At 36.3% G+C, this 13,025-nt stretch overlaps 1 protein-coding gene across 1 annotated transcript; it reads right to left on the reverse strand.

The window, feature by feature from the left end:
- Positions 1–868: 868 nt before the first annotated feature.
- Positions 869–9,164, reverse strand: LOC105334999 (protocadherin-11 X-linked). Its single transcript, XM_020070070.3, has 5 exons — positions 8,239–9,164; positions 5,327–7,303; positions 2,854–2,949; positions 2,601–2,733; positions 869–1,211 (listed from the first exon to the last, which is right to left on the reverse strand). The coding sequence occupies exons 1-5, from the start codon at positions 8,866–8,868 to the stop codon at positions 922–924; spliced, it is 3,126 nt and encodes a 1,041-aa protein (XP_019925629.3). The 5' UTR covers positions 8,869–9,164; the 3' UTR covers positions 869–921.
- Between the last annotated feature and the right edge of the window lie 3,861 nt (positions 9,165–13,025).

Raw genomic sequence — 13,025 nt, forward strand, 5'->3', positions numbered from 1 at the left:
TTTTAACTTTAAACATATCTAAAAAAGTATTAATTTTTTTTTAATAATTTTTGTAAATTTTAATCAGTATACATTTTATCAATTTACGTAAATGCTTGTATTTGTAGAATTTTTATATTGAAGATTTAAAGAAATAAGATAATCAGCAAAATACAATGCGTACTAATGAATTCGGTGCAACGCTTTTACATACAGTGTATCTTTAATAAAATAGTATTAAATTTTGTATAAGTGATACTTAATTTTTAAGGTACCTGATGACCTTACAAATAATTTTACCCAAAGATATTCTTAAAAAAAATATATAAATATGAGTATGTTTACCATCAATATATCTTAACTGTTATGTGTACCAGAGATAACTTGATTAAATAAACAAATCACAAATAAAGTGTAAAATCGATTGAAAACACTTGTGTAACAAGAGAAAACAAACCAGATAACAACAAAAGAGTTCCGATTTTATGTTTAATGTTGAAAAAAGAAAATAACAATAAAACAGAGTATTCTTTGGTATCAAGTCCTTTTTTGGCACATTCTTCAGTTGGAACACACGAGTATAAATTGACTGAAAAAAGCAAACAGCGGTTTTTTATTCTCAAAGCAAATAAATCGTTTTCACTTTGCTGTAACACGTCCGTGTTGTGAAAACAATCCATTCTTTATTCTGTACTGTCTCCTCGCATTCAGACCTCGGATCCTTTCTTACACATTCGTCTACTCGTTTGTTTGAAGTGGAATTAAGTCGCGTTTTTATAAAACTGCGATATTTCTCACCTTTTATCACTCGTCCCGTTTGATCAAGTCGCTTTTTATTAATTGCAAAACGAAAGCGTCCAGACACAGATTCATTCTCCCCTCAAACACTTTTCTTCTCTCTAATGACTAATTAGTTATTCACTTTGATTCCTGAGCTTCTGCTCAAACAATGCATCTGTTGCTTGGTTGAATGACCTCTTTAATTTCCTCTTCCGGGTCAAGCACATAGCTACCAGATGTGGTGGTACTATCATCATTCCCCGTATTGTTGTAGGGAACTAATCCGTGTGAATACGAATTGTCTAAATTTGGATATGCACTACTATTATACGATAAGTCTAAATTGAAGAAATCCCTTGGTCTGCCTATTTGTGTCTGGGGTTTGTCTCGGTCATGGAGGGGTAAATGTGATCGGAAGTCTCTGTTGCTTCGTGTTGATCTGTTCTCATGGTCTGGAAAGAAAAACGCATTTTGTCGTCATCATCATCATCATGATTGCTTTATTGCAATCTGACAGTAGTTCTCGGGGATTATTTAAAAGCAATTAATATATACGTTTTGACAAGTATATTTAATTTTTCATACGATTTTATAGCTGCAGATCTGTAGCTCTCTGGTTGAAAAAATTCGGATAGACAAACCAGAGAGCTACAGTTCCAAGCGTTGTAAAAACCTCCGATTTACGCCGCCGTTTTTGTGTCGCTCGCTTCGGGAATTATATCCGACTTTAAAAGCATTCAACCGCCTAAAAAATTGGATTTTTTAATTAAACATATAGTTTACCCTAACTCTGCTAACTTTGTTTTCCTTTCAATGGTTCAAAATGGCCATCCTTCGCCTTGGAATGTCATCGTTTTAAAAAACTCGCCTTATGACAACCATGTTTACCTAGTAGCGAGATCTCGGGTGCGTCGATTTACCCAAATGGACCCAAATGAACTCAAATGGCGATTAAAGTGGAAAACAATTATAATAAAATCCTTATTACTAATATTATCACTTGTTTTAGTCATTTCATGGGGTTGTTAGCCGTTATTAAAAAAAATAAAGACCCAAATGGCGATTCAAGCGGAAAACAATTGTAATAAAATCCTCATAATTTAGGGAAATTTGGAAAAATAAAAGCCGAAGGTCCAAAACAATAATTAAAATTATTTCAGTATATCTTTAAAAATTGTTTTTGAAAAATAAAGATAAGCATTTTATCTCGATTTGTAAAAGTATATAATGTATGTAATTACATGTATATTCAAATAATATAAATATATATATTATATAAAAATAAAACAACTTTTTAAAATAATTTTAATTATTGTTATGGACCTTCGGCTTTTATTTTTCCAAATTTCCCTAAATAATGAGGATTTTATTATAGCCTAATTGTTTTCCGCTTGAATTTGGGTCCATTTGGGTCCATTTGGGTAAATCGACGCACCCGAGATCTCGCTACTAGGTAAACATGGTTGTCATTTGGCGAGTTTTTTTAAACGATGACATTCCAAGGCAGAGGATGGCCGTTGTGAACCATTGAAAGGAAAACAAAGTTAGCAGAGTTAGGGTAAACTATATGTTTAATTAATAAATCCAATTTTTTAGGCGGTTGAATGCTTTTAAAGTCGGATATAATTCCCGAAGCGAGCGACACAAAAACGGCGGCGTAAATCGGAGGTTTTTACAACGCTTGGAACTGTAGCTCTCTGGTTTGTCTATCCGAATTTTTTCAACCAGAGAGCTACAGATCTGCAGCTAACGATTTTAATGATTTGCAACAAAACCAAATTTAAAACACCGATTTTAATAATTAAAAAAGACTATTCAAATACAACAAAATAAATATTTACCGAAATCTAAAGAGCTAGGGAACATGGAACTGTTGTTCATGTCGTCACTTCCGCCTCTCCCACTGTCGCTAGTTGCTGTGTCTGCGGAGTGGTTGCTATTGGTATCGCCATCTTGGTTGACATAATGTGGTGCCTATTGAAATTGAATTCGGATGTTTCAATCATGAATTTTAAATCAACATGGGTCTATTTCAGACGCATAAAATATAATTTCTTTCAACAAAAAATAAGAACAATTTCAAAAGTAGAATACCTTTTGAGCATTTGGATTGTGTCTTCGTTGTCTATCGTATACTTCATTGTGATATCGAGGCTGGTAGTTCAGACGACTGGAACCACCTCCTGCTACCTAAGAATAGAAATGTTAAAATATTTTATACCAAGATCATTTTTTAGTCTACAGTTTTTTAGGAGAGTAAATATTTTATCTCTTCAGATAAAATCTTCAATAAAAGTGAGGTCCTCATGTTGCATTTTTTTATCACATCTAATAACATGTGTCAGAGAGTGCAGCCATACCAACTTTGTAAGTTTGAGGTCAGGTACAGCTGGAAAAGATGTTCGCAGCTAAGATTATCGCCAAAGTACACAAAAACAGATGTTTAAAAGAAATGAATTTTATGTGATATAATTGAAGGGTTAGAGAATTCTATAGATGTAGTTTGCACCAAACGGTGTCGAAGTTATTGTAATTACAGCGTTCAACTCGACCGTGAAATATGTCGTGCGACCACCAATTTATTAAAACTCTTAAAAGTTCTTCGAGTTCGCAACTTTTGAATCACTAGCCAAGCGTTTATGATGCAGGCGCGATATGTGCAGGAAAACGACAATTTCAAATTCATCAATCAGATGTAGAGATTGGCCGACTGGTCACCTCTCAAAAATTGTGTCAGAATCATCTGCTGATGACACGACGGCAGCGATTGGCAGGTTCCGGACAGGAGCCATCAATAAACATGACAGATTGTTTAAACGACACAGATATATTTCATATTTCAATGATCGATTTGGTGATCTGAATACGATGGACGCAAGATTTAACTCTGAACGTTCATCGGGGCATGGGTTTCTTGACACTTGCACATGCCGGTGACCAGTACAAAGTTATTTTCGGTTACTTTAGTCCGGTAAATGAAAACAGGCTTTAAAATGGAACATCCAATTATATCACTAGTTCTTGATCTCTTTATATAACCTGTCAATGATTTGAGACGATGTTTGATTTATTCACTGTCCAACAATAGCAAAACAAAATGACAGTCTGAATAAGTATAGGAAAAATATGCATACATATGGCTAGCATTTTTCGAATTTGAAAAGTTATTTAAAACTATTTCTTAATTTTTTTATTTACACATTTTAAAAGTTACTTGAAAAATTATGTTTTGAAAGGTTTAAACACATAATAAGTTATTCCATTTGGGGGGTTGGAGGATTTTTCAATTAGTGTTGGATAAACTACCGGTGATATATTTCCCCTTTCTATTAATTTGCGCGGTAGAAAATCGCCAGTAGGTCCACAGCAATCTAGCGAGCGACTATGGTCGTACAAACAGCCGTGGGACACGAGAATCTAACATTACGTGGATCTTGTTCATTCTCCGACCAAAGACTGTCACGAAGCTGTTTCCCTCCTAGAGGCTAACTTCTTGTCAAAGCAGCTTGGTACAAAAGGCTGCCCATCTACTCTAATATAAAGATACATAGCGTTGCTCAAACAAACGTAAATACCCGCTGTTCGCCGGGTGTTGCAAAGCACCGAAAGATACGTTGAGCAAGGTTGAACTAAATGCCTGGAAAGTGTTTTCACCGAGAACCTGCTGTTAAGGGGTGTTAGGGCATTTTAGGTCTTTTGTCCCTGGTTATAATGGGGGTTTATAGGATTTATGTAATTATGCGGTTTTGGACAAAACTTACAATATGGCGCACTCAGTTTTATCTTTTTATTCATCAACTACACGATTGACCACCCTCTTCGAATCAAACACAGGACCGGATTGTTTCGGATCATATGAGACTAAAACTACCCTAAAATACTTCTCTCCATACCAGAAAGGAGAAGGGACAAGCATTCCAATCTCTTTTCTTAACTTTTATACCCAATTATATCTCTGAAATTTATGTTTGATGATCCCTTCAAATCTCTGGATTTGTCAACAGCAATTGCACGGTCAGCTAGTTTTTAATGTGAAATCTCCTGTACAGATTTATCTTATCAGTTTAAATCACGGGCACGCTTAGCCTCTAATTGAATTTTACAATATCTTGTTTTATTCTTTCTGTGACACGGTCAAACTGACCAAGGGCTACATAGGTAGGATTTATGGCCATTTTATGACAAATCTAGGTTTTCAATGAACCTGGGCATCATAAATTTGTGAGGCAGAAAATGATTTCATTACGCCCCTATTCAGTATGTAAATTACACTGGATTTTGACTGATTTATGACGCTACTTTGATCCAACAAGGAGTGTTTCCCCTGGAATAATTGTTTTTCTATTATGAATACCAATGATATTAAAACAATCGTATTTTCAATATCGGTTTACGCTTTGTTAAGCAACAGCTTTAAGCAAAGTTGTTCAGATAGAAATGATTGACATTTATGGCAGATTTATTTTGAAATCTTTACCGATATTACTAAAATGTGAAATGTTTAGGATTTTCTGTATACGAGTTAAACCAGCTGGATTAAAACTTTAGACAATTAATATTAGCTCACCTGGTCAGACAGGGCAGAATAAAGTTGATTTGAAGTCACGTGAGTCACCACTTTCGCTGAATCCGGGTCATCTACCGAAAAACTGACTTTTTTCCTGGGTTCGAACCCCTGGTTGACTTCACACTCATTGTGTGACTGTTGATACTTGAGCTTCATGCGATCTGCACGTTTTATTAAACAAATTGTCAAAATGATTACTACTGCTATAACACCAGTCACACAGGTTATGGCTATGGCGATGAGATAAAACTTGTGTTCCTCCTCCACGGGGGAAATCTGGGCCCCATCCAGGGGTAGGTTAGTGACAGTAATGGTCAAAAAGGCCTCTGAGATTTTAGGAGGGGTGCCCTTGTCTTGAGCGTAAACTAGCATTGTATAAGAACCAATATCAACAGTCGCAAGAGTTCTGGTTAAAATCAATCTTCCAGAGAGGGTATTCAGTTGAAAAAGTTGTGATAAGTTTTTATTTGGGGTAAGGTAAGTCACTTTAGAGTTAAGTCCTTCATCTGCATCTGTTGTCTTCAGCTGCGCTATGACCTGGTTTGGTTGAGTTTGGTAAGAAATGGTGACCGTATTATTATGTGCTGAAGGGAAAATAAAAACTGGAGCATTGTCGTTCATGTCTAAGACCTGAACGGTGACATTGGCCCGCGTGGTTTGGGGTGGGACACCGTGGTCCTTTGCAACCACCTCAAACATATACGTAGAACGATTCTCTCTATCCAAACTATTCATGGCAATTATCGAGCCATTGGAGAACACTTCAAACGGTAGGCCTGGCTTTGAGCAAGGATCTATGGAAAATGATACTCGATTATTTTCCCCACTGTCACTGTCATGTACCAACAATACCCCAACCGTCACATTACGTCCAAAGTTTTCAGGCACATTAAAATCCAAATTATCGTTTACAAATTCCGGGGCGTTGTCATTCAGATCCGCCACCTGGACGATCACTTCCGCCGACCCAGTTTTGGGATCCGCCCCTTGGTCCACTGCGTACACCGTCAGTCTGAATTCGTCTAGTTTTTCTCTGTCCATTCGAAAATACGCTTTGATAAGCCCAGTCTCAGGATTAATTTGAAAGTTCTGATCGGATGATGGTAAACTGTATTGGATTTTTGAATTTACACCAAAGTCCTTGTCAGATGCCGACACTTGTACGATTTCATCTCCAATTTCATTATTTTCAGTCTTTTGAACTTTGTACACTTGTTGGTTGAAAGTTGGTTTATTGTCATTTTCGTCGCTCAGACGTACATTGAAAGTGGCGGATGCATTCAATTTAGGGTGGCCTTCGTCCTCGCAACGAACGGTAACTCTGTACACTGAAAGAACCTCTCTGTCCAAAGGTTGCACCACTACAACTTTATACTCCACTTTGTAATTACTAGTTTGTCGTAATTTTTGTACTGTAAAAGCAATGTCATCAACAGAACAGTTCACTCGTCCATTGTATCCCGTATCGGGATCAAAAACCGTAATATGTGCAACAGGTGCCCCTGGTTTTGCGTTTTCCGAAATTTCTGCGTCTGCACTGTTGGACAGAGGATCCACGGTAATCTGGGGCGGATTGTTGTGGGTATCGTTCACATTTACCGTTACCTGGGTCTGGGAGATTCTGGGCTGTTTGGCGCTATCGCTGGCTTCAATGATTATCTTATAGCTCTCTCCTGGCTCATAAATCAGGGATTCTTTTAAAAGCAGACGTCCCGTGAAGCGCTCAATCCCAAACAGAGCTTGGATGCGAGCATCTTGGCGTTCACTGATGCTGAAAACCACCAGAGAGTTGTTTCCCTTGTCTGCGTCAGTGGCCCGGATGATGGTGATGGTGGAGTTAATGGCGGCCTCTTCATCTATGGTTACATTGAGGTTAGAGGTCAGGAAGACTGGAGAATTGTCGTTGATGTCGGTGACGTACACGTTAACGTTCAGGGCGCCAGACTTCGGAGGGTTTCCACCATCTTGGGCTAAAACCTGCATTAGAAGACAAGATCTTAACAGAATACCAATCTGTTAAAAAAAATATATATCAAATTATTCGATTCCAACTGTCGTGGTGTAAAATTTGGAATTTACCTGGTGGAAGTAAATACAAAATTTACATAGAACAATTTCTAGAAATTTATCAATGTTTATTGTGAACAGTTCTTTCGTAGATAAATGTATTATAAATTTTCTATTTATCAAAACAATATCAAGAAACGTAATTTGCAGTTCGAAAGGTTTTTCAGCTTTCAATATCAAAACGATTCCGAGTTACTGAATGTACATGTAGATATCAGTACACCGTATATAAATTATTCGTTAAAAAATTAAAGGTGTACAAATTCTGAGAGTGCATGCAAGCTTTTTCCTTTTTCTGTATTCTGTATATAATTAATTTAGTATAAAAAATAAAAGAATACAAATATTGACAGTGCGTGCACGAATAAAGTATAGTGCTGGTGGTCCATTTTAAGCATTTAGCATGCTACAATTTTTCAGACAAGTTCAATTATCATAATTATGATGAATTGCCTTTCAAGAAATCTTTAAATGTCATTTGGAACTATTGAGCATAAAATGTACATTTGATTATATTTTTCGGGCTTGAAAGTTTACGTAGTAGTGACAAATTATATATAAAGAGGTTTTTTTCTGAAAGTAATTCATTATACATGTACATGTATATAAACTAAATTAAATATAATGTAATTACTTTACTGAAAATCGGATATGAAACTAAAAAATTTTAAAATGAACTGCACGCTCTTTTCACTATTATAATCATATCATAAATACTAAGGAATGCCAATTTTAATGGAAACAGAAACGTGTAAGTGATTTCATTTGAATGAGTAAGAAATGGGTCAGAATGTAGATGAGAGCGTAGATAGTACCTGTGTATATATGTGTCATGTTTATGTTACCTGAATGAGGTAATACTCTCTATCCTCTCGATTAAGACTCTGCCTAAGCACCAACTTCACAATGGAGCTCCCATCCACGTTCTTTTGAAAATGGACCTCGAACGGCCCATCACTAGGGGAGATGACATAATTTTGAACAGAGTACGACCCAGTATCAGCGTCAATGGCGCCCTCAATTTGCACGGACGTTCCCACGGACGAACCCTCCGATAGCTCCACGTCGATGGATCCCCTGGAGAATGTCGGATTGTTATCATTGATGTCCAGTATATGAAGGTTGAGCTGGATTTTCTGGTAGAAGTTCCCGGTGGACCTTGCGATGACGTCAACTCTAAGGATGCAGCTGACTTCAAACTTACACACAGTCTCCCTGTCTATCTGTTTGGCTGTGTACAAGGTAGCCTCTTTCTCGTGGATGGAAAACAGCTCTGCGTACGGGTTAGACTGAGACAGGAAGCGATATTCCATGGATAGTAAGTCTTCCGGCTGGGCCAGTTGAGAAATATTAGCATCCTGAGCTACATTGCCAATATATGTATTTGGTGCTTTTTCTTCGGGTAGACTATATTCAACGATTTGTCCGAAAATTAAATGCAAAGGAAAAAACACAGCTAGCATCCACGACTTCATCTTTAAAAATAACACATGCACTCCGATTCCAAATAGCCAGTTTGTTTGCAAGTCCTCGGAAAGTATTAAATATTTTATTTGAAAAATGATATCTTCATTGTAACATGTGTTAAAGTCCTGCTACCTCCAAACACAGAGAAATGACAAAGTTCAATATTGACTTTTGGAACCGAATTCAGGGATAAATGTCTCATCGAATACTGATCTTTTTCACACAAACTTCTATACAAACATCTCCAATCAGGTGTTTTATATTCACTACAAGTTAACTTCCACGATACAATATTTTCCTTTCACACCTGAATAGATTCAATACGATTACTCCTCCCACTTATTCGAGTCAGCCAATCAAAAGCCATGTTTCAATCTGCCTCGGAAGTCATATCTTTGCATAGGACATCATTAGTAATTCGGTCTATTCAAGCGAATATAACCTTGGGGTATCTACTTTATATCTTGTCTTGAACTTATTCATAGATTTATCCTGATTAAAACCTCCCTAAATTGAATATCACAAGATTATTGAAATAGCTACTCGCTCGATTGCGTCCATATTCTCAATAATCTATTGATTTAATTGTTCTTTTGAAGTGTAAAATGCAATGCACTATGTATTTGAAAAGTGACTGGCTTTCTCAAGTCTGCACACAAAAAAGATTGGGTTTTTATTGGAAATAAAGCATAGCCCCCGATAACCCCCAACATAAACAATTATTACACTGTATTGAAATAAAATTTATTTTGTAGCCTATTGAAATATTTGATTTCTTCTCCAAAATGATATTGAAGGGTCCTTCATGAGATCATTTACTCAAATACTCATCCTCTCTAAGGAGCCCTGATTGCCAAGAGAAGTCGTTTCGTCTAAAAGGACCCCTCGCCCTAAATCAAGGACTTTGCATTCTCAAACAAGGATCTAAAAGACTTTCTTAACCCCCAGCTTTATCAATTCCTTGGCGGTGGTTCCAGTTTGTCGATAGTCAAAATGGCGAGGGTCTTGTTAGTTCAAAATTATTACATGCACTAATTGGTTCTTAAATTCGGATGCAGCATTTTTTAATTAATAACCAGGGGTTTAATTAAACACTATCCTTTGAAAAGGATGCGTGGAAGTCAGTCGATTTGCTTCTCGAGTATTTGCCATACCAACGGGGTTACCCAAACATCGGACCATTTTGAGTGATGAGTAGAGGGTATTGATCAGTTTGACAGTTTTTTATGTGAAAAAGTACATGAGAATTATTCAATATCCCACCCAATATCTGCATCCGTCTGCAACGAGGATAAAACAGGTGCGGGGCTCGTATTTCTTGTTTTGGTGTGTCCACAAATAGTTTGTTATAGGGCAAAAAAAAGACCTTAAACCTGCGCAGCCAGCTAATTTATTTCTGTAAGCCCACCGAATTTATTCAATTAGAACACGCATATCAATTAGTATTCATGTTTTTAAAATATGATAATTTTTATTCGAACATCAAAGACAATACTGTCCCTCCCGGCTATGAGGTTAAAATAGAAATGTGAAAACAAAGACTGGCGAATATTTAGCCCGTTATTAACAAGAACTCAAATCTGCATGAGCTATGTACGATTGAACCCTGAAGATAGAAGGTGGTACCATTTACCGTAATCAGAAAATCGATTCTGATCCTGTTGATAAAGAGATAATTATAATCGTGTTGAACAAGAATATTGCCCGCTTCTAGTTTTATATCTCTTAATTTACAAACCTGCAAATCAACCTGCATCTTGTTTGTGCACCGTTTATCATTGTTCTTTCGGCGCGGCTTTGTACCGATTTTTCTTTTGAAAACCAATTATCTTTATACTGTGGAAACAAAATTGTAAGAGTTGGCCAGGTTTTGTTTATTTTTATTATAATTTCATAGATAGTCATACTATAAGTCTAATTGTCAATAATGGATGATTTGACCAGATTGTTATAATTTTATTTGATGGGAAAAAATGTCAGAAAAAGGAGCATAATATTTAATCCCTACATGTATTAAATATCGCCCTATTTCTCTTTCTATACCCCTCCACCAATTAATATCTTTGAGCAACCTTAGTCAACTGATATTCTTACAATCTTATTTTGTTTTTAAAAAGCAGGTACCATATCTCAAGCCACAAGTAATTTGTCTCAGGAAATGGAAATGGAAATTAATAATGTCACATCAATTATAGTTTTAATAATAAGGAAGAATCTTAAAAGAAAAATATTGAGCCAATTTCACAGATAATTAAATTAATCATCGCCATTCTAACTAATGAGCATGCGTTTGTATGGACAAATCGAGAATTTCGTGATTTCAAATTCACTTTCGCAGACATTAAGCGGTCCTTATATGGAAGAGACTCCCATAGGAGGGTAAGGCGACTCCTGGAAAAGAGTTAATTAAGAGCGTGCTTCATTAATTTCTCATTGCAGTCCACTAATCCGGCCAGTCTTTCTGGTTGTCAGTAATTGCATTGATTTCTTCCTCTGTATATTCAGTTTTTGGACGTTTCCGCCTAAGTGCTTGACCCCGGGTCGCAGAAATTATTCACGACAAAAATTACCCGCTTTGCTAGGCCTCTAAAGCAGACGACTTAATCTCTTGGGGGTTGAATTGAAATTTTCCCTAAATTCAATATAGAGTCAAATTTATAGAACTCGACACTAAGCAGTTTATAATTTATAAGCATATTTGGTCGTGCTATAGAAGATCGCTCGGAAGTTGAAAAGATTGACAGAGGGAAACCGATTTGATCACTGGCCGTCACTAATTTATAGGGACATGTCTACGAGACAAATCGCTCACAAGGAGAGGAACTACTTTTTTTTTTAAATATGTCAGCAAATAGAGAAGTCGAACGTTCACAAAAAGCGTGGTTTCTGCTGAAAGTTGAGGTCGTGTTAATGAAACTTGAATTTTTGCCTCTGGATCAAATAATACTGCATGATTCATTTGTCTTATATTTCTATCATTATATCATAGACGCAAATCTTTGCGCAACAAATAATAACTGTATTTGCTTTGTATCAAAGGGATCAAAATTTAACAAAACCTCATATGATTGATCTGTGCATGGCTATGTCACAGTACTATCATCCGCGGGATAAACTTAATGTGCTAACATGAAGAAAGATTACTTCTGTTGGTATTTGAATGGATTTATATTATGTAAAATAAAGAATTTTAGTATCAAACACCGCATACATAAAACGTCATTTTATATAAAGCTATCAGATCTGTGAGTTTGAACAAACGGTACAAATATTGTTTAAGTTTCGTTGTAATGTTTTTGTTTAAGAAATTTTAAAAAAAATGTCTGTTCAACGATGCGAGCGGTCACTTTGTAATACAGATGCTAAAATCAGTAAAAGGAGAATAAGTCGAAGATCATCTTTCGGGCACTAAAACAGATTTGTATTCCCGTTCTATGAATTTTAAGGGAGATCCTTGGGACTATTTTTGTCTAAGGACATAAACGCGGGACTTCAAATTAGCTTAAGGTTAATAAAACCCCTCAGGTGCTGCTACAGATGTTCTCGCACAGTGGACTATTTTTACCGCCTCCCTATGCTGGTGATGGCTGTAATTTGGGGGTTATTCATTCAATATCAGGTGTAAATGTATCCGGAATGCGAGTCTTCGTTTCTGCTTCATCACAGAGAATTTCCGTTTTATGAAAAAATTCTTTGAAATATAAGAAGGAAATTATTACTTCTGTATTTTGGTAAACAATCAATGTTAGAGAGAGTCACCTTTCATGAGGACCTTATTGTTACCCTATCAATGACGTGCACAGGGCGCCTATTCTCGGTAGTTATTGGTCAAAAATCTTTTTTAAGGACGTGTTGTAGATTGCAAATTTTAAATTTACTGGATAGCTATTGATGCAAAATTTAGAATGTGATAAGATTTCATTCACACGCACACACCCGTAAATGAAAGTTGGCAACTTTACCGTTTATATTAATGCCATTCCACATACTAGTATCAAGTATTTTTAAATTATCTATAAGGCTCTCTCTCTCTCTCTCTCTCTCTCTCTCTCTCTCTCTCTCTCTCTCTCTCTCTCTCTCTCTGTTCCAAGGGCTTTAACAATTAACTAACTATTATAAGACAAAGTGATTCGAGTTATCTTCCTTTGTTATTGATGGTGAACTA

The sequence above is a fragment of the Magallana gigas genome, chromosome 2, assembly GCF_963853765.1.
Source record: "Magallana gigas chromosome 2, xbMagGiga1.1, whole genome shotgun sequence".
Classification (NCBI taxonomy): domain Eukaryota; kingdom Metazoa; phylum Mollusca; class Bivalvia; order Ostreida; family Ostreidae; genus Magallana; species Magallana gigas.